This window comes from Phoenix dactylifera, chromosome 11 (genome assembly GCF_009389715.1).
Source record: "Phoenix dactylifera cultivar Barhee BC4 chromosome 11, palm_55x_up_171113_PBpolish2nd_filt_p, whole genome shotgun sequence".
NCBI lineage: Eukaryota > Viridiplantae > Streptophyta > Magnoliopsida > Arecales > Arecaceae > Phoenix > Phoenix dactylifera.
In genome coordinates, this window is record NC_052402.1 from 6,723,591 (window position 1) to 6,746,320 (window position 22,730).

The 22,730-nt window shown below is 38.4% G+C and overlaps 2 protein-coding genes across 3 annotated transcripts in view; both read right to left on the reverse strand.

Moving 5' to 3' along the window:
• LOC103719817 (nuclear pore complex protein GP210) overlaps positions 1 to 1,957 on the reverse strand; it is a 53,625-nt gene extending 51,668 nt beyond the window's left edge. Inside the window, 1 exon segment of the mRNA XM_008809229.4 lies at positions 1,548 to 1,957. Coding sequence (XP_008807451.2) covers positions 1,548 to 1,735 — 188 coding nt within the window. The 5' untranslated portion in view covers positions 1,736 to 1,957.
• A 1,973-nt stretch (positions 1,958 to 3,930) lies between these two features.
• LOC103719818 (ABC transporter B family member 26, chloroplastic) lies at positions 3,931 to 21,309 on the reverse strand. 2 transcript variants are annotated; one of them, XM_008809231.4, is made up of 18 exons: positions 20,678 to 21,309; positions 19,596 to 19,723; positions 14,849 to 14,891; positions 14,672 to 14,716; positions 14,431 to 14,553; positions 14,242 to 14,345; positions 13,416 to 13,470; positions 13,243 to 13,313; positions 12,930 to 13,032; positions 10,694 to 10,904; positions 9,789 to 9,862; positions 7,918 to 7,974; positions 7,754 to 7,828; positions 5,717 to 5,791; positions 5,342 to 5,623; positions 5,174 to 5,238; positions 5,046 to 5,106; positions 3,931 to 4,300 (listed from the first exon to the last, which is right to left on the reverse strand). In XM_008809231.4, the coding sequence occupies exons 1-18, from the start codon at positions 21,173 to 21,175 to the stop codon at positions 4,220 to 4,222; spliced, it is 2,151 nt and encodes a 716-aa protein (XP_008807453.1). In that variant the 5' UTR covers positions 21,176 to 21,309; the 3' UTR covers positions 3,931 to 4,219. The 2 variants fall into 2 exon arrangements, with proteins under 2 accessions (XP_008807453.1, XP_026665321.1); XM_026809520.2 differs by lacking the exon at positions 20,678 to 21,309 and having other exon boundaries at positions 19,585 to 19,723.
• Between the last annotated feature and the right edge of the window lie 1,421 nt (positions 21,310 to 22,730).

Here is a 22,730-nt window from a genome sequence, read left to right on the forward strand (position 1 = left end):
CGGCATAGGTCCGTACGACTCTGCATCGTACCATACCAGCCCTGTACCGACACATCAGATGTAGGGGAGAGGAAGAATGGGAGAGAGGAAAAGAAAGAGAGAAAGCGGAGGAGGGAGGGAGAGGAAGGAGGAGAGAGGCCGGCCGGCAGAGGCTGAGGAGCCTCCGCGCAGAGGAGGCGGAGGCCGAGGAGCCAAGGCTCCGCCTCCATTCCCCTGTTTCGTTCAAAACAGGAGCCCAGAGGGGCCTCTTTTCTTTCTGCGAATTTTAAGTGAAAGTCGCCAAACCTATTAAATAAAAAAATAAAGTAAAGTTTGCAATGGGTTTGCCGACTTTAACTTAAAATTTGAAAAAATAAAAGGGCCCCCTCTGAGCCCCTATTTCAAACGAAACTGGGGACCAGAGGGAAGCCCCCCCTCAATGGCTCCCCAGCCTCCACCTCCTCTATGCGGAGGCTTTCCGGCCTCCGCCGGCTGGCTCCAGTCGGCCTCTCTCCTCCTTTTTCTCCCTCTCCCTTTCTCCCCCACTCTCTCTCTCTCTCTCTCTCTTCCTCTTTTTTCTTCTTCTCCCCCCTCCAGCGACGGAGTCTTAGTTTCGTTGCCGGAACCATCCTGATCCGCCGCCGGTACGGCTCAGGATGCTCCGAATCGAGCAATTCAGGACGGTTCCGCCGACCATGGTTAGAAGTTAGAACTATATAAAAGGATATCTGCGGAAGAAAAGAAAGTTTCAGAATACACCATTACGGAATAGTGAGGCAAAGTCCATTAAAATGGTTTAGGAACACGGATTTAGTAAATGACCATTCAACCAAATTTTTGTTTTATCTGAAAATAAAGGAAAGAAAAACTAAGTACTATTCGAGATCTCATCATAATGGTTGACCAAGAGTCACCTAAGTTGATAATTTCTTAGTAACAATTTTTTCTAAAAATGTACAGAGATTGATGAAGGAACATGCAGCAGATTTATAAATTTTATAATATGGTTCTTAGCAATCTATACTCATCAAATGCAAGCAATACCACCCCGCCCCCTCCCAATGGGCAATGCAATGCCATGGCCAAGTGCATGAACGTAATGTGAAACAGACATGTGGCAGAACTAGAAGAAGCGACATTAGCAGCTTAAGAGCAAGCCATCACAGAGTAGTGATGCCTCAAGCACAACCAGCTGCGGCCCTAGCCAACGAAACGTTTTGGTAGAAAACCTAGAAAGAACTCAGTAAGGAGTTCAGAAATTTCTTCGACTGCATATTTAGGCCTTGAACTCGCAACTGGAAAGGTAGATCGAATAAGGCTTACAGGTTATGGCTATTCGAGGATTAAAAAACAAAATAAGTAAATATATTCCACACTGCCGCAAATTATTTCAAGAAAAAAAACATAAAGAAGAAGCGTGATAAATTTAAGGAAATCCAAATTTCATCCCAAAAAAAATCCAAAAAACTGCGGGGGGAAAAAAGACGGCGACGATGGCGACAGCCTTGGAGGTTTTAAGATCCAAGAAACCTGAGGGGAAAAAACTAGTACCAATGAAAGAAGTGTACCAAGAAAAGCAGCCATCGCTTCCTTGAAGGCGGTACTCGACGGGTTTAGTCATGCGGGGAGGCAACAGCACGTTCAAATCCGCTATGTGGGGCCCCGACACATCCAGCGCCACCAGCGGTGGAAGCGACGCCAACGCTACCGCCGCCGCCAGCACTGCGGCACGCACCGCCGCCGCCGGGAATCCCATTTTCTCCGCCCACTCTCTCGATCGCAATGATCAAGAAGCGGATGCGGGGGTGTAAAAAGAAAAGAAAAGAAAGACAAAAACCCTAGTAGCGAGAGCTAGAGAGTCGAGAGAGAGAGAGAGAGAGAGTGGAGAGAGAAATCGCGGGAAAGAGCCGAGCGGGGGAGGCGTAACGGAGCAGTGAAGAGAGCAGGGCGTGAGGGGTGATGACCGACCAAGATTTGCTCTCAGCGACTCAGAGCCCAAGAAATAGGGCGCGCCCAAAACATATGGTGGTCGTCCACCTGGTCCGGTGTAGTCACCACAAGCAGCCGTAGCGGATTTCAGTACTTCCGTGAATTTATTTTTATCATAAGGATAGGGACAGAGAAAAGCTTTATGGCTGTTTGAAAAAATTGGTGGAATTAGACTGAATTTTTTTAAAAAATCATAATTATACAGTTTATTTAAGTAAGGCCACTGTCAACCTAGATTCTACGGAAATGAGATTTAGATTCAAACTAGAAGGGATCTTAGGGTTAGCCGACAAATCAAAGTTATAAATCAACCATAACCGTTCTAATTGTTTTAAAGAATTTAAACAACGGTTGTTGTTTGTACCTCTTGTGGTTCAAATTTGGCCTAAGGGTGACCCCACCGATAGAGTCGAGGAAGCCGCCAGTGATTGGAAGGAGAACATAAGAGCCATCTCCTGTGCGACGGCCACGGACCTGCACAAAGCCTCACCAAGATTTTCCGTGAGAGCCCTCTGACGATCAAGTTAGAGTGGGGTAGGTTTGGTCCAGCCCAAAAAAAAGTTTCTTAGAAGTTATCCGACCGAGCTATTTATAGTCTCGGTGGAGTGGCCCAAGTGATAGAGGCACTGTCAGCCCTCATCATGAGGGGGGCGTGGCTCTGAGCCGGGTGGCGCACAGCTTAGGCTGGCTGGTGGCGTGTAGTACCGCCTGTTCTTGAGAACGGTAGGGTGTTGACAGTCACGGCAGGATATAACCAGAGTGGTCAAGGTACCGACTGCTGAAGGCCGGATATGGAAACGTGACACGATAGTGTTGCAAAGTATGACCACGCAGATGGACGTAGGCACGCACATGAGTGCGGTCGTTGACGAGGCCGAACTCGTTGAGAGGTCGCACCATGCGTTTGGCGAGGTCGGCTTGACAGAGGTGCTGAGAGTAGCTCGGCTTCTCGGGTTCCGAGGTATACTCGGTGGAGCACTCCGAGTTTGGTCGGGATGGGTCGGCGAATGTCTGAAGACATCTCGAGCTTGGTCGAAAGAGTCGGCGAATATCTAAAGTTGGTAAAGCTTCCGGCGAAGTCCCGAAGTCGAGTTGACTCGGAGCCGAAGTGTGGATTCGACTAGTTGGTGTTGACGTCTACTGGGCCGAAACTGGGCGGCATTTTAGTTGTGAACTGGATAATCCATTTTTCCCTCTATCGGTACCAAATTAACAAATCGTTATGTTCGTATTCTAATTATTTTAAAGAATTTAAACAATGATTGCTGTTTGTACCAGATCAACAAATCATTATGTTCGCAACGTGCAACGTGCAGGCGCGATGCACTTGACCAGCTAGAAGAGAGAGAGGGTAGAGAGTATGTGGAGTAATTGAGCATTATTGCATAAACGAACCTCATTATTACCTTCAGGAAATCCAAGTCTCACATCACACCTATTATTATTAAGTTCACAAGCCAATTGATAATTCCAACCGAGTGCCATGCACGATCCCAAACAGATAAAACTTCTAAGACCACAGGGAACATATGCTCCTCCCCACAATCTTCTTAGGAAAGCTACGAGATTTTTTTGGTTTTTTTAAGAAATTGGTGACATGACATGCTAACGTTAAATTTGAAAAGTGTTCGTCCCCTTCCAGAATGTCGACCTGCAACAGATGTGCATTTCCATTGGCAATCGTTGGAACTCCCACGGCCATGCTAAATTTACAACCTACCAAAAAAAAAACAGCACTTGAAGAATATGGTCAGCTACCCCAAGACTTCTGCCGATCAGTGGGGCAATCTCTCGTTTGTAATTTCTTGCAAATGCACAGAAATTTTCTCAGGAAAACAAAAACAAGAAAGAAGAAAAATAGGTCAGTAATGATAAAAACCAAAAAAAAAAGGTACAAGTTTAAATTCTTTAACGTTGTGAGATCCTGGATAGCGTCAGCATAAGCTTCTATAGTCGATTAGATGAAAGAAACCCGGGTCATATTTTTCCATTTAAATATTTATATAAAATAGTCTCTTATGAATGTTACAAGGGGAGCCTGGCCTCTCCTCCTAAAGAAAATGGGGGAACCATTTCCTTTGCATAATAATGTGAGCTTATATTCCATCATAATTAGCTACAAAAGAATGGGTGCCATTCTGAGGATCGAATTCTGCAGATGATGCCTTCATCCCAAATTGCTGTATTGTTCCACTGATAAAATTTGGGGAACAAATAGCAATCAATTTTCCAACATCCATCAATTCAAAAACTATGCAAATGCATCTGTTTGCCGTTTGGCTAGTCGTGCGTACAAGCCATCTTTTTGAATAAGCTCCATATGGTCCCCCATCTGCATAAACACAAAACCAATGTTGGAATCACATGGTTGGTGGCAAACCTATAAAACATGAAGCTGTAATTTCATGGTGCTCTCCACTTGCTTATATTGGTCCTTCATCCTTGTATGTATTGGGTTGAACAAGATCCGTCGTACCAACCGTACCGATGTATTGGTGTGCGCCGGTACCGATTCGGTACTGGTTCGGACCAGTATGGACCGATACCGAACCGATACCACTGGTTCGGCTTGGTTCATGCATCCAAAAGTCTCCAAAAAAATTTGGAACCGGTATGGGCCAGTTCGGGCTGGTACGGGTCGGTACCGGCTGGTACGGTCTAGTACCGATTTTTAATACCGAACTGGACCGGTCAGAGCCGATACCAGTTTAGTATGGGCCGATTCAACATTTTTTGCATTGAACTAAAAAGAAAAAGAAAAAACAAAGATATTGTGGTAAATTATCCTCTCTCTCTCTCTCAAAATCCAGCCCAACCACCGCCACCCCCACGCCCCCAGTAATTGTACAAACGGGATCTCTCTCCCAACCAACAAGATTGGCTAGTGGATTAGCTTCATGAGGAATATGTTTAATCTCAATAAAGTTTCGTCGAGTATATTGTGAAATTTGGTCACCATACTTATCAGCATTACTTGAATGAATTTCATCACAGAATGAAGGATGCTTTGCAAATATATTTCAGCGTTAAAGGAACATCAATTATTATGAAGGTTTGCTGAATCACGGTGCACATACCTCAACAATTCTGCCCCTGTCCATTACGATTATTCTGTCAGCAGCTTGTATTGTAGATAACCTGCAAACATCGCGATATGAGAATGACACTGAAGTATCTTAAAAGGGTCAAGAGCATTGAGAAGTACCTATGCGCTATGATGATAACAGTTCTTCTCAAATTGGATCCATTTTGAACGAGACGAAGAACCCTCTGAACCAAGTCAAAGCCATATAACAGAACATTTTAAGTTGGAGTTGACAATTGTTTATATACATCAAATTGACAAGCTGTGTTTGATTGAGGAGAAAAATACCTTCACATAGTGTTCACTCTCTGCATCAAGTGCACTGGTGGCTTCATCGAGAATCAAAATGTTGGGTTCTCTAAGAATAGCCCTGGCAATAGCAATCCGCTGCTTCTGGCCTCCACTAAGAAGAGAATCATCAACAAGGGTACCATAACCATTCGGAAGAGACAAAATAAACTCGTGAGCATTTGCCTGCTTCGCAGCCCATTCCACTTCTTCATCAGTGACTTCCCTGGGGCACCCATATTTTATGTTTGAACTCACATCCATGCGAAAAAGGCGTGGTTCCTGCTAATGCATATTATAATAATCTTAAAAGTTCAGATTTGCTTTTGAGAGAAAAACATTGTAAATCGACTCCAAAACTGAGTATGTTGAAACCTGTCCCACGAAACCAATTCTCTCTCTTAGCCATTTGATATCCAGTTCTACTAGAGGTACTCCATCAACTAATATCTGTGATAAAGAGATATATAACATTCATTTCAGATTCAGTAACATTTACATTGACTGCATTACTCAGAATAGAATTGCAAGTTCACTTTTGTGAACAATCAATTCCATCAGGTGCACAACAAAGGCTGATAATGGATGGATTGCCCCACGATTCAAGATGAATGCAACATAATCAGATCTATTTGTAAGTACATGTAGGTCCAAGTTTAAATATCAAAAGTGCTTTTTTAATTGGAATGGTCTGGGTCTGAGTATTATTAGACCTTTTCTACAAATTTTTTTATTACCAGACCTGACTGGACCCAACCCAGTCGGTCCAAAAATCAGATATTTGATGGACCTGTCAGATTCAATCAGTTTGCAGAGACTGATTAATCATCAAGCAAATCCTAAGCCAATAGCTAGGGAACAAAAAGCCAAGGACATGGACTGAGAGTGAAGCATCTTTCATCTTAAAGTTCGTAGAGGTTAGCTCTCAGTCATTTATGACAGTGACTGCGTTATGAAAGGTCATCAAGGCTTATGAAACTATGAAGATTATGAAGGTCGTCAAAGCATATGAAACTGATAACTCAATGGCAAGTTCCCTTTACATTGGAGGAAAAAATGCAGGCAAGAAAAATTAAACATATCAATGGAAGGTTTATGATTTCGGTCAACACCAATCATAAAGATAATTACTCTCATAATTTGATATCAAGCCTTTTAATTACAATTAGATTGCTGAGTGTCTAGAAGCTATAATATGTTCATTACAAGTTTTAGTAGATTTTTCTAAGTCAAATATGCATCCCGAGGGCCTAACTACAATATATAAAATGAGGGTATGTTTCTGAAAAATTAGAGAAACTGCAGTAGCCAGTGCTTGGGGGGCTTGAAAGTCTGACTGGCTGACATAATCTATGTGAGGGAGAATCATATTGTGCTTGACTGCCAGAGAGTTGATACGAATTGCTCTTGTAATAGACATAAAAAAAAAACCAACAGATATGAATATATGGTTCCTGGGCCTAACAGATATGAGCATAGGTGGCTGCATCGTTTAGAATTTAGATACCTTTGAAATTAAATACAAAAGTACGACTCTTCTGCTGTTTTCTTTTACACTCCTGATTCTTTTCTATAAATCAGTTTGTTTCTCTTATATTCCAAAGTCTTGTAACATTTTGCCGGAGTACTTAAGTGATGATGTGAATGATTAATCTGCAATAAATTAAGCTGTTGGAATCAGGCTATGGAAATCTAACACAGTTAAAAGCTTTTTGCCTCGTGACTAACACTTTCTCCTTCTGCTAAATTACATATCACAATGTTGTTATAGATGTCATTATTCATGCATTATAACCCAATTCCATCTCTTAGCAAAATGGAATCAAAAGCTAGTACAAAATCTGCAATAAAAATGTTGGGAAAAGTACAGCTGTGTGATACTATTTAAGTTTAAGACAAAATCTTTGCCCTCTTAAATTAGAGGCATATACAAAGGTGGTATATGTATGCACTTATTTGTAAATCTGTTTGTATGTGTCTCTACTGTGAAAGATTGATTGTTCAAATTATGAAAGAACTGACTCGTAATTTGGTGGTCTTTGTTTCCAATCTAAATCAGGCATCAATTTAGTAAAACGGCTTTCTACATTACACCTATTGCTGATTTAATTACAAGCAAAAAAGTCTTCCATAGTTCTTTCGAAAGGCTGCCATAATGATGTTGTATACTGAAATGACTGCATTTGATGCCACGTGCAGAAAGATAGGCACTACTTATGACTTCTGAAAATGAGAGATTAGCATAACTACACCATGGCAAGCATGTTCACAGATGCATACAAACAAATAAGTATCCCATATATGTAGTAAATACAAGTAAAATGTGAAATCAAAATGGAGACCTCTCCTTCCTATGAAGGTGGATATTTTACAAAAACAGAGCCACAAATCATCTACAAGAGTGAAGCTTACCTGACCATCTGTTGGTTCATAAAGACGAAGAAGAAGATTGACAAGAGTGCTTTTTCCACTTCCACTAAGACCGGCCTAATCCGAGAAGAGAAAAGGAAACAACTATATCCATAACGAAAAATGCATGATCACAAATGGTACAAATAATCATTTTGCTTACTTACAATTGCAACTACTTCATTTGGGTGAACTGACAGACTTACTTGCCGCAAAACAGGTACCTTAGCAAAGATCAAATGCAACGAATAAGCACATATAGAATTTAGATGTGACTAAGGCAAGCCCTCTCAAAGAAAAAAAAATGCTTCACAAATCTGAAGCAATTACTCAAGATAATGACCCTTTAGGATGGAAATGAGATAGGTGCAATAGAAAAATAACAAAACAACTTTTAAATAGCTTTTGCCAACCATGGTATACCATAATCTACCATTTTCTGCTTTATTGTTAATGAGAAAATGTAGAATTTGCATTCAAGCAAAACAAATCAAAAATCTTTCCAAATCATTGGAAGCACCAATTATATATTTGAACATATACATAGTGATGGCCGTGACTAATAATGTTCCAAATACAGGTGGAAATCATAATTTAACTTTCATAGAAGATCACTAAAGCACTACTTCTAAACTTAAATACAAGCATGGTCCTAGACAAAGTTAAACAACAGGTGGAAATCATAATTTAACTTTCAAGAAGATTACTAAAGTACTACTTCTAAACTTAAATACAAAGATGATCCTAGACAAAGTTGAAAGAACAATCTGAAGTTGAAAACCAGTAAGATATAAAAATAATTTTTTAAATCTGATCAAGTTGGAGAATGCATACTAAATGAAACGTCCCTAATCTGTCATGAACATGAGATAGTCCGTACACTTCCATCCCTTCCATAACCATCATCATCTGTTATACTGAGATGGAAAACACATTCTTCTAAAAGCATTTAGGTAAATATTTATTTTTATTTTTTTTTATCTTGTACCTTCACAGATGTTGAATGTTGGGTAGACATGTCAATAAAGGATGAGAAAACCTTTTCATATCACCATTACCTTCATATTTCTTATCATTAGAGGACACTTTGATAATATTATGTTTCAATAAATATTCTGATGCAGCTCTCTTTTTGAAATGTAATTTGCAATTTTTAATACCATAGAAACCAGAGAAACATATCAGCAATCTGAATAGCAGCAGCATCCACAGAAAAATATCAAGAAATATTGACAAGCATACTGTTCTTTCTTCTTTGAATGTACCATGAACTGGTAGTGAATGGATATATTTTGACATTTTGATGATTAAATCAGGATTATGTATCATTTGTCCAAAACATTGGGCAATTAAAGTCTTATTTTCTGATTATAGAAGTGCATCAACTGAAAATTAAAGGACCCCAAGCATGTAACCTCAAATGTCCTGGTATACACTTGAATTGTTTAGTACAATAAGATTTTGGGGTTTAGTGAATGAGTGCCCTTTCCAAAACTTTCAATGATATCTTCTTATACCGCTAATAAAGAAAGGACATCTCAGTGCACGAGGCTTCTATCACTGTAGGGTCTAGGGAGAGTCAGATGTATGTAGCCTTACCCCCATCTGCGGAGAGGCTATTTCAGTGTTTCAGACCCATGACACCCAAATCACAAAGGAGCAACCTTCATGTTCCACTAAGCCTCATCTTTATTTTTATATGCGGCTAATATTTACTGGTTTTTTTTTTTCATTTTCTTGCATCAGGTCTTCTTGCTGAGTGAACTTCCTGACTTAACTGCATGCATCAACGATTTCTTTCATAGGCCTAACATGACAAAACATATTTTCTAAACTAAAAATTCGCTGTCTTTCTAATGAAATTCAGATTTTTTGGGTCAAGCATGTAATAGCTTATAAAAGGAAAGAAGAATCATTCATAGAAGAAGAGAGAGAAAATGAAGAAACATACAAAATCACATATATGTATCATGTATGCATATCAAATTGCTTAAGAGAACAACTAGCACACAGTGATATACAAGGATAGTTAACAGACCATTAACCTTGAAGGATAACGAAATGATATATTGACGAAGTCTACATGCCCTTCCAGCTTTTGTAATCTCCGCCCTGTCATGATTAAGAAGCACCCTAGTTTTACATTACTTAGAAGAATACATGGCGACTGAAATTTTCATTTGAAACATGAAAAAAGTTTGGATGACAATTTCTAAGCAATACAAAATCATTTTTTATGTCCAATTATTCAGAACACAAATAAAAATGACTGTCTACCAATTGATTATGGAAAAAATATTGCTTTGAGAATACAATATTCTGTCCTTCATTCCTGAGTTTCTGAAAGTTTCTTTCTCAAGATATTGTTGTAAAAGAAGACTAAGAAAATAATGCCACATGGAAGAACACATGAGGCCATAAAGTGAACTGATATTAGTCCTTATTTGAGCCATTGGCAGGGATATCAAAACTACTAAACAGTAAACCACCTGATATTCAAGATGTCCTTCCTTCTCGATGATGCATGCTTCAACTAATGAGGAAGTGAAAATTTATAGCAAGCACTATTATTGTGAGATGGGATTAGTGATCGAATCATAGAAGAGAAAATGATATCATAGTGGATTCAAATCACTTACTTTTTTTATACGGGACAGAAAACAATAAACAATACCCAATCTAGCATTGCATTGCGAGGTGTTAGAGAAAAGACAGTACAGAAATGGATGGTAAAAGACAGTTTTAATTGTGTTTATAAATTAGAAGGGCCCTATATTATTGGTCCAAGACAAGCTTGAGAACTACAATAAGAAAAACAATTATGGACATGAATGGGAAACAGCATTGCTAGTGATGGATCCCATTAGCTTTTAAGAAAGATATCAGTACAGCTAAATCAGGTCAGAAGGGTTTCCACATGGAATAGCGCTGAAAAGTGCTTGCCTGGGGATAAGAACTGGTTGCTAGGTAATAGATCCATTAATAGAAAGACCTTTTCGCTTGCTCCAATGGACTGCATTAGCGAAGACCAGTTGTCTCCCACCCACCATGTTGAATAAATCAACCACTCAGAGTATAGTATGAACTTGGTCAGTTGTTCTGCCGTTATACGACCAGATATGATAGATATTCCTCCTATAAGCACAGCAATAACCTATAACCATTTATTTGCCAGATGAAATGAAAAATCAAATAGATATATGTAAGAACTGTTACAAACAAGGAAACATGGAAAGTTGTAAAACATGCATACACGGTTACCAATCAATCATGTTTTTGCATATAATCAAGAAGATAATATTGTAGCATGCATTTTCATTATAAGTAAAACATCAACTATCAACTTCTAAAAGATGCATAACTATTCTATGTTATAAACATAAATGTTTGGTGATGTATCTACCACTTCTATATCATGGTTGTTTTAAATTTTTAATTAGTACTTACATCATGTGACTATTCCTTGTATGGAAAGGCATTCAACTCCATGGGCTTTGCATAGGAGTTTCTAAGAGTTAATATCTAAGATCAACTTCTCTATTACCCATCTCTGATACAAAATTGAAGCAATACATGGTACCCTATGCACCTGTATTTTCATTGCAAACAGTAACCATACCCTCCTCGTAAAGTGATTGGAGCATGCATTCAAAAACCAGTGGAATGGAATGATACATTTGGTACCATATTGTTTCAATGGAAAACCAACACCAGCACAGGTGTCGGGATGCTAAAACCATCTATACTGGCACATACTAGCCATACCGGTTGGTACCTCTAACTTTTCATTCTTTTTGACACTGTTAATTTCAGTATGTGCCACCAATACTACTGCTGTACTGATACTGTACAATTCCGGTGGAAAAACGACACAATGTTCGGTAAAATATTTAAAACCTTGGATTCGAGTGTCACCAGCCATCGGAAATTAATGAGTCCATAGAGTTTTTATTCATGGCGAAGAGAATAATTAAAATTAAGAATCTTCATGGTGAAAGGTATCAAAATGGGTGCCAATATTATTTTTTTCCATTTTGGATGTATCCAGGTGTAACAATTAAAGATAAGGAATATGTATACTTCATTTTTTATTTGTATACTTCATGGGCTTATAAAAAACGTTCCATGGGAAACTTTACCATTTTTATTGGTATACTTCATTTTTTTCCCTCCTTAAAGACTACATGGAAGTCCGATTTCCAACAGACAGAAGACGTATGTGTAATCACTTCAGATTTTCAGTGGTTAAGCCTTCTTTCATCATGTACATTTCATGCCCATAGCTGTAGCAAGCAACACCAATAGGAAAATTCTCAGCGCATATAAGATACGCCTAAAACGAATCATGCATCTCATTTATGGCACTTGTCATTTGTGAGACATGAAAATAGAATATCTGATTGTGTTCAGAACCAAAGTTTGAAATCTCGCCTCATGTCTAATAGCATCATTTTGCCATGAGACTTTGAAGCACAGTTAGCGGGAAGGGAAATTTAACTTAATGATTATGCAAATTTAGTTCCCAAAATCAGGGATTTATTTTCCAAGATCTCCCTAGGTGCAGAAGTCTTGAGGAAGCAAGAAGGAAGGTTCTGATATATAACTGCACATCAGGGATTTACTTTCCAAGATCTCCCTAGGTGCAGAAGTCTTGAGGAAGCAAGAAGGAAGGTTCTGATATATAACTGCACTATTTACAAGACAACAAGATCTAAGTCAACAAGGCAAAGCAATAGATAATTTTAAAATACAGATTGACATCATTTATGATAGTATATTAAAAGATGAAAGCACGAAATGACTTTCAATATCAATTTATAATACAATTGAAAATGGCATTCCACAATAAATATAATAATAGAGATGGTGATGTTGTCATGCTGTTTTGTATCCATGCATGAACAGCACTAAAATTCCCTATAAGAGGGTCAAATCCTATTCTAATCTATGTATTGGGCCACAGCAGTCAAGTAATGGAATCTATTGCATTCTTGCAACTTATCCAACCTTGCTCCTCATAATCAGTTCATACATGTGTGTGTCTGAGTGAGCATACAAAGCCTTGGCATCTGCTAAAGAAATATTAAGAGATGAGAACACCAAAACATGTTCAGTCTCCTTACACACACAGTAAAGATAATAATAGAAAAAGGTTTTTTTAAAAGCAAAGAAACAAGACCTGGGTTGAATGATAGAGAAAGTTGAAGCTTGAACTCCAAAACCCAAAAGCCATGCTTTGGCGCAAGTATACATTAGACAGGAGCCCCAGCCATTTTATGTATCTGTCACAAATGTTACTGCAAACTATAAGAACTGTGAGAATATCACAACATAAAAAGAGTGAGATAGCTCTGGGTGGGTACATGCGCTCACACATATGCTCAGAGAGAGAAAGAGAGGGAGGAGATAGAGGGTGAGAGGAAGAGTGAGAGGGTAGGGGGGAGGAGGGAGAGACAGAGAGACAGACAGAGAGAGAGAGAGAGAGAGAGAACCGTCCAAATTCATGCTTCTCCATTCCATATGCTCGGACTGTCCTCACCAAAGAAAATGTCTCTTGTGCAACCTTATTCAAAAAATAGTGAAAATAAGAAAATTTGGAGAAAATCTAGCATAAGTAAATGTATTGCATTTTGAAGTACAATACAACAAAGAAGAATGATCATACTTCATTAGCGCATGCAGTAAGCTCTTGGCTTAATTTTGCCGCTTTTTTCTGGTACCTATCCATTAATAAAATGATCAAACTAAAATCTAATTATGCTTGAATAAATGTTACAATGTATGCTTGAATGTTATCAAGTAAATTTAATAGAAACTACTGAAATTTTCCTTTTCAACAAAAATTTATGCTGGTGGATGCAACATTTCCTTTCTCTCTTTCATTTCTGTTTTATCGACATGAAACTAGTGTTTGTTCTGTTTATCATTTTTCAAATCAAGAATTCATGGTCATGACCAACAGAAAGAATGCCAAACCACCAATCATTAACATCAAGATCCTAAATTTAACTCTTTTAGAACTTATGCACTTGATTGTTATAGTTTAACCACCTTGCAGTCATACCTCCACATAGGAAAGTTGTTAAAGGAACAATAAATGAATATGATTTTCCAAGAATCAGAGATGAAGTAACATTTAAGAAGCTGTTACAGTAATATAATGCAGTTCATAAAAATTTAAAACTTGAAAGCAATGTATCTTTTCCTATGAAATAGATGGCATATTCAATAAAAAATAGTGCAAGAAAATATTTATAAAATAATTGGCCTAATATCTTTGATGAAACCTCCAGAAAATCCACGCATTAACTCATGTTAGTCATTTCTAGAGTCTAGACTCGTAGGTGAAACTTGAAAATAGTATAAAACAAAGAGATATGATTCGAGCCTTTTTTACTGACCCAAAATTATGAATTTCAGAAACTACAGGAGTAGACTATTATGTTCAGAGAAATGTAGCCTAACTAAATTAGAGGGAAACAATTTCTTACTGGCCATGAATGAGCATTATTGTTGCCAAGGCTGAGCAGATCACCAGTGTAGACAATGCAAGAGGCCAGGATAAAATAAACAAATATATTAATGCACCTGTGCCCTGGAATGAACTCAAGAAAAGTAAATAACATTGCAAAGTTGCCAGCAACAATAAAATATGAAAAATGAACCATACAACATGACACCTGAACTACATTGCGTGCTATCATATTAAGATCAGTGCCAAAGACACGAGATACTTGCTGACAATCTGCCCCAAGTCTACTAGTCAAATCACCGACTGTTTCCTCGTCGAAAAAGGAAATATCCTGAAATGATTGTACTAGTAAATTAAGGATTCATGATGAGAAAATTCTGTACAAGGAAAAACTCAGAAAATATTGCTTGAATCAACTAATCTGAAATTTTTTTCAATATAATTTTGACCTGAAGAAGGAGAGCATCATAGAGCTTTTCTCTCATTCTCCTAACCTGCAGAATTTTCAAAATCCAATTTAATAATACACTTCTCCTTGTGAAGAATACACTAATTATAAACAAAGAAATCAAAGGAAACCTATTTCAGGAAAGTAAAAAGAATCAGGAGAATTGGCAGGTTTTTACCAATATCATGTTAGCAATGCCAAAACAGCAACTTCGTAAACCACTGCACATCATGTCAACAAATTAAAAAGTCAAAATATTTTACACACTATTTATGAAAATCGAACTGACATTGAGAACCAGTTCAAATAATGAAAAATAATCAGCAGTCATAGAATTAAAAACAGGGAAGAAAACAAACATTATGTTTTTGTATAGAAATCATTTATGCCAAAAAAATTACTGTGTTTTTGTATAGAAATCATTTGCAATACAGGTCGATACATGCAAAGCCTTCTCATTTGAGAGTTGAGACCATGCAAGTACCCCAAGAACCAATGTACATATAACAAACTAGTATTTCTGTATGGATTCTTGACATTATTCTAAAATTTGGAGGTGCTAATGCAAACAATCCTATTAGGATTCCTTATATATTTTCTGTTGTGCTGATATTCCAAAAAGTAAGATGCATAACGGTGTGCAACCATGATGTCACCTCTCAAAAGATAATACTAAATTTAAATTAAAAATACAATTAAACTCTAGATATTTGAAGACATTATAAGGTGAAGTGTTTGATAACTTTAGAACTATCAGAAATGGCTACATGCTGAGAAACTATTAAGAAAATTTACTAGGTTCTAGGAATATAGAAATAAGAGGACAAAGGACAATTAAGAGAATGTAATAATTTCTAGTAACATGATGCAAATCACTAAGGCCTCAAAATGCACAGCTATCAAAGAATAACTTGGACAACTAAAATGACTAGCGCTTGACATGAAGTTTTCATCATGGGCTAGGGAACTCATGGTGCTACATCAGCTCATTATACTTTATGACAGAGAAATCTGATCGTAAGTTGTGCAAGAAACATAATCTAAGAGTATGTCGGGACCAAATCATAAGCCACTTGGATGCAAGACTGAGTCATATCAACAACCAACTGAAATGGATTTGATTAAAAATTCAGAATGACTCAGTGGTGCTGTTTGATTTCATAATGACTATAATCAGAGCAAAGATGTGCTATGTAAGCAAATCCATAGTAACTAGAGGAAGCAACAAAATTTATAAAGTGACAAGTTTTATGGCCAAAAACTACTCCCAGAAACTAGACATAACCATGTATTAATGTAGAATTTCTAGACAAGGATTTAAGCATTGCTTGTCGTACTTGATTCCATATCAATCACGAGTTGTAGCATATCATACCATGCAGATTACCTTCCAAGGGCCAGTTTCAAGGACATGGCTTTGCTTGGTTTATGTCAGTCAGTGTCAATAAGGACCAATACAAACGCACATGATAAAGCAATGCACACCATTCTGAGGTGCCCATATCCAACCGGTGCATTACATACTTTAAAATACAAACCAGCACGTACAGGCACTAAATCCTTGCTCCAATATTGTGTCCACATACAAGAATGGTCATCATGCATTACTCAACTTTAACAAATGGTGGATAGAATTATAGAAGCTGTGTTGGGATCGATAAAAAGAAAGGGGCTCAAGCAAGCCTAGATGATGGACCTAATCTATTGTCCAGGTGACCTAATATTGCCTAGCTAATGGACATAGCATAAAGTCATTCAATCATCTTTGTTCAACTTCTTCATTTATTTAATCAAATTCTCATACTAATTCATTAAATTAACAGTGGTGACCAAAGTATGCCATACCGTACCAAACCGGACAGCATGAGGCATACCGTATCGTACCAATACTGAACCGGTATGCGGTACAGGAGGCGTACCAACACTCGAAATGCCAAATTGCCCTCTATACTGGGCGTACCAATACAGTAACAGGGTGGCACCGATACCGAGCCCGGTATCGAAACGGCGTACCTTGGTGATAATTATAAAAAAGAAAAACCAATTTAAGATTCGTGTAGTTTGGGAAAGCTGTGATAGACTCATAAACGAAAAATGTTAAGAATAACAACAATTTTCTATTTTTTGTCTAAGCTTGATCAGTACAAATCGATGTTCATACTCAATCATTCATCTTGCCAGAGGAGAAGGTTTGGGTGTAAAATGAAGAACTTTTGTGGCTACTTGTACAACATTATTTTTTTCCTTTCTGTATACAATCTGATTTTCTTTTGGTGATGTATATTACATCTAAACATTCATGTGCCATTTATGAAGGGGAAAAAACCTTATAAGAAAATTCCTTAAGGGGAAAAAATGTACTTTGCATATATTATACATAGATAATATAATACATAAATTTATATACATATACAATTTATTTGTCTATACATCTATATATACGTTCATGCATCAATATATATTAATACCATGGTATGCCGTACCATACCATACCGGACGGTACCAGTACCGATACGGATGGCGTACCAAGGTTCGGTATGCCAAAAAAACTCCATACCATACCATACCGACACTATGCTAGTGTGGCACCGATGCGGGGTCTGGTACTGGTACGGCGAACCTTGATTAATACATACGCGTCGCTAAATGGACAGTTTTAGCCATAGTTTTAGATGTTGTGAACCATTAATAAATTGCAAAGATTATCCAATTTTTTATATTTAGGTCTATGGTAAGATAAGATGCAATTAGGGGGGTCATTCTTTCATGATAGCCATTTACTACAGTGCAATCCTTCCATCCTACTCTATCTTCAAATGGTTTTATGGAGATTAAAACAGCCAACCCATAACTATTGTGATCATAGCCATTAGGACCCTACATCAAATTATACCAATGTTGCATACATCATTTTACATGGAAACCTTGATTGTATACAAATAATAAATATTAATTTGGACAAAACAACACCAACTCAATCAAGTGGCTAGCAACCAAATTCAGGTTTCACATCTATGAGCATATTTTTCATCATGAAATAAATATGTGCCTTTAAATAGATTTCTTGTTGAACAACCTCAACCCCTCCTATAGTCAAACTCGGTGACCCAATCAATTCCCTAGATGTGCCCTATGATACTCCCGTTGGAACGTAGGTTTGACACTAGAAATATTGAATCGCATGGTTGGTCGTACCGCCCCGAATTGCCAAGTTTGAGGCAGAACCGAGCCAACAAAAAACTAGGATGGTCCGCCCCATCGACTCTATAAACAGGCCGAGTGCCCACCATTTGATTAAAAAGCCCCTACACCCCACCCCACCTCCATCCCTCCTCCTCCCCAACCCCCCGGGTCGCAATCAACCCCCCCCAGCTCGCAAGAGAGAAGCACACCACCACCACCCCCTCCCTCGCGCTCGATTGTCACTAGTAAGCGTCCCCACTCCCCCCCCCCTTCCCTCTCCCTCTCTCCCTCTCTCTCTCTCGCTCTGCTAGGATTAGAGTTAGAATTTTTCTTAATCCTCCCCCTTCCTCCCTCCCTCCCTCCCTCTCTCTGTGCTAGAGTTAGGATTAGGGTTTAACACTCGGCTCTCCTCCTTTCTCCCTCTCTCTCTCTCTTCCTCTCTCTCCTTTTCTCCCTCTCCCCCTCCCCATTTTTGGTATGCCCCAAAACAGCATAGTGCAGATCCATACCATACCGAACTGGTTGTTGGCCGATAAAACCTCCGATACCGACTCGGTGAACCTTGATTGAACATAATACATAACAAATCACCATGCACTTAGGTCAAGGGACCACTTGCAGCATCTAAAATCTACATCTACCAGAGTAGTTTCATGGGATGGATTTGCAATATTGATTGGTCTAATGTGCAAAACATCCACATGTCAGTGCAAGGCCTCCACCTTGATGAATTAAGGATGGTAAAACCATTCATAGAACCCACTATACATTGTGATGACCGTATTTGTGAGGAATCCAACCTGATCCATTACTGTGAACAAATTTTAAGCTTTTAGGAACATCCAACCAATCCTCTTTGTGGTTGGTAAATGAAGATCCAACCTCTTGGATATCCTTAGGATAACAACACTTATTTGACTCTTCTCCAACTCTAAGATCACGCTGTACAAAAATCAGAATATGACTTTCTTTTTGGCTGCATATGGGGGCCATGTGGTCCAATAGTACAAGAAGCATAAATGTCAGTTGGGTGAATAGTATCCCAGCCATGAACCTAAACTAATTTAAATGTTTAATAAGTTGAAAATGGCCATTGACAAAGAACACACAACATTGAGTGCAACCTAATTCTGGTTAATTTCACAAAGAAGAGAAAAAACTGAATGCAGCCCGAACTAGGAGCTAAAATATGGATGCTGAAACTAGCAGCCGAGAACTGACTTGAAAAGCAGATCTCATAAGCACCGTGAATAAAACAATGCATTAGATGGCCAGCATATAATGAGAATTGCTACAAAAAATTTCAAGATGTGAAATAGCTATTCTGTCATTCTAGAGAACTGAAATGGTGGCAAATATTTTACTTTCTATTACAATAATCAGCCCTGACCGTATAAGCATGCATCATGGCCATACACTACAATGCATCAAGACTACACATAGAAGAAGAATGGATTGAAAGTCATCTACACTAGAATATAGCGTACAGCTCAAGGAAACACATTGTGTTGCTGTTTGTGTCTTTTAAAAGCAACATGAATGATATTAATTGGTATGTGAGTGAATAAATCTTAGAAAGGGGCCACTGCTATTGCATCAACAATTTATTGTTCATTTCGTAACCATAATAGCCAGATATCAATAGATAGCATTTATGTTTTGACCTGAAATTTACTTCTGGATGAACCATTACAAAGTATTTGAAAGGGTAAACAGGGATAAGACTCATACAAGATATTAACCTGCATATTCCAGATGCAAAACACAACAGCACTAGCAGCCTTGCATTTCTATAGAATATCATGCTTTCGCCACTTTGTGCAGAAAAGATCGATGCTGCTAAGAAATGCGGTATCGATATCTCTGAAAGCTGCAATAACATAAAGTTAAACATAGGTTAGTAACAAAACAATGCTGCAAAGAGTTGAAAAAAAGACATTTCTGTTAAGCATTAGAGAATATTACTTTCAAACTAGAACACAGAATGGCAAATGGCAATGGTCATGTCACTATCTTTCTTGCTATTATAAGCAAGCACATTACACAAAATCTTGAAAAAAGTAGACAAAGAAATAACTACCGACCAACTTATAATGACTAATACAAAGATGTCTACCTGTCCAGGTTAGGTAGACATGCATGCATTAAATGAGTGGGTACAAGGCTAGCAAAACTTATTCTAAGAGTTCAAACGATCATGACATTTTCTCTTGTAATATCGCTCAAATCCTATAACTCATAATAAGAATTTTTTTATTTCTTCATTATGAAATGTTTGAAATGAGGATTGTCAAAAGCTTCCTCACCATATTATCGATAAAATCCCCAAAACAGGAAAAGTGGATTTAATATATTACATACCACACAGTGATTTTTCTATCTGTTTACTTTCACATGCCTCAATCACACAGCTAACAAAGGCAGATGATAGCACAAAAGAAGAACATTGCAATCGCTAACACCACCACCTATTTGATTTGCTCACAAAGGCATTTCTTTGATTGCAATTCATAAAGTTGGTTATATACATGGAGACGCCTCGTGGCCTCAGAGTTGCAGCCATCAATTCCTTTACGCTGTTTGCATCTTTTACGTAAGATGAAACCCAGCAGCAAAAGGTTTGATATTAGCATCCAAGAAGACGAACAAACACATATTTTCCCCAATTTATACAGTAGTCATGTTAAAATTCTGATTATTTGCGCAGCCCATAATCGGATACATTTTAACTCCAACTGGAGCAATATATCTATCAATGACGAAATCAAAAAATGATTTCGGTTCAATCAGACAGGGTGATATAAATGTGAAAGAAACACCATACCGCAGCAATCATTAGGCAAGTGAACGCCAAAAAGATAACCCATCTATCGTTGGCCACCAGCATCCACATTCGCCGAAGAGCACCAATCACCGACACACCCTTCTTTCTATCACTTTTTGCTTCCTCTCCACCTCTTCCTTCTTCTTCTTCCAGTTCAAGATTCCACCAGCTTCCACCGGGCAAGAAGGAGCGAAGAATCACAAGACCGGACACCAACCTCTCACGAAACCCCGTCTCGCTGCTCTCCGCATCGAAATTCCCGGTTTTCGTTCCAATATTCTGCGGGTGAGCGAAGCCATTGAAGGAGGAAGAGGACGCTTTGAGAGGAGAGAGTTTGAGGGCTCGGTGGCCGGAGAGAAGAAGGAATGGGGGAGGAGGGGAAGAGGAGAATTTCTTGACGGTGGTGGTGGGTAAAGGAAGAGGCTTTCGAGGGGAGAAGAAGGAGAAGCGGCAGCGGATTCTGGGGCCTATGGTGGTAGGAGCGGCCGCCAGAACCATGGCGCCTACCGGAAATCGTAATCCTGGAAGTTGAAATGGATTTGGGGGATCGGCGCCTTCTTGCACCCCAATCTTCTTGGTGAAGAATTATTTGAGCCCCATGCCGTTTTCTTGGAAATTAGGCGAGTTTCGTGATTGAGATAATTTGTGGTTGCCATTTATGTGGTTGCTCGGAGCCCGGCAATCCCTCGTAGTAGCCCCGACTAGGCTCTCACTCCATCAAATTCGATGCAGATAGAAATTTGCTCATATTTTCTCCGATCCATGGGTCACCTTATGTGTGAGTACGTCACCCACCGCCACCTCAGTGCTAGTTAAATTTGATAGCATTCCCACCGAACGTGTCCAGCCCGCGCGTTTCGAACTTGGACCGCACCGGTGAAAGCAAAGCCCCATTCCAACTGTACTACCACCTTGGTGGCTAAACAAACGAGTTTAGATTTGGGTTTTTAACCTAAGAATTAGGTGAGAGAGAGTCAAAACCAAGCCAATTATAAATGGGTGGGTATAGGTTAAGCCTTCCAACCTAGTCGTTCGCCCTACTAAAATCTGTCTCTAAACCTTTAGGATGGTTATGATCGCACATTGCGCCATACTTAATGAAAAATTAGAGCAGATTAATGGCAAAAAAAAATGTAAAGATAATGATAAAAAGAAAATTGGAGGAGATAGTGTGGATTTGATTTAATATATTTTAATCTCCATTTTTTTTTCTTGTTCTTTTACTTTATTTGGATGCATCTAACTTAGATCGCCTATTTTTGACTCTATTTTGTAATTTATTAAAATTACGTGATTGACAACTAAAGTATTAATTGGGTTGGTGATTATGTATGTGCGTGTATAAAATAAATAAGTTCGGAATGAGTCTATTCTTCCAACCATGTTATAAATGGGCTCGGGATGAATTAGAGATTTTCTAAACCGAAAGTGACCTCAAATCTAACCTAACCTAACTTGCTGCCGCCCATAATTGCTAGTAATTTAAAGCTAAACTAGTGATTTATAGATATCTATTCTTTGACAAATTTAATATGTAAAATGATGTGGGTAGGCTTTCACAAACTTCAAACAAAGTTTGTGATTCGAGGACTTAAAAGTAATTTAATATTAGGTCAAGATATTCTAAACCCTTCTCTATACTGCTGATCTCCCATCTCTAATTTCCCCAAGGTATGAGAAAACCCTTAAAAAATTGGATTTTTTTTCCTTTGTTTTTTGAAAAAATAGGGTTTCGAGGGTATTACACTTGATTATTACTCTGCGGGTTCGATTGAATGATCTGATGCTCATATGGTTGATTCCCTACACTTTGTTCATAAACCCTTGAAGAAATTTTTTGGGGTTTCTCTTTTTTTTTTCTTTCAAAGTCTGTTATGTTTTGATAATTGGAATTCAAGTTTTGATCTATCTTTCTTGTATGTCATGATGCATGAACAGGCCCATTTTTTTTCAAAGTCTGTTATGAAATATTCTAATGTATGGTATATGGTACACAATTCAAGCATGTTTCATGGTTGTCAACCATGATTCATCTGCATGATCCACAAGGGCC

Bases quoted from the DNA above. Each gene is read 5' to 3' on its own strand.
- LOC103719818 (XM_008809231.4), bottom strand. From the start codon at position 21,175: ATGGTTCTGGCGGCCGCTCCTACCACCATAGGCCCCAGAATCCGCTGC. The intron at 13,033-13,242 runs GTTCTCTCTCTC...CATTTGTGACAG, and splicing joins GAGAAGCATGAATTTGGACG to ATACATAAAATGGCTGGGGC. The intron at 7,829-7,917 runs GTAAGTAAGCAA...TTCTCGGATTAG, and splicing joins CAAATGAAGTAGTTGCAATT to GCCGGTCTTAGTGGAAGTGG.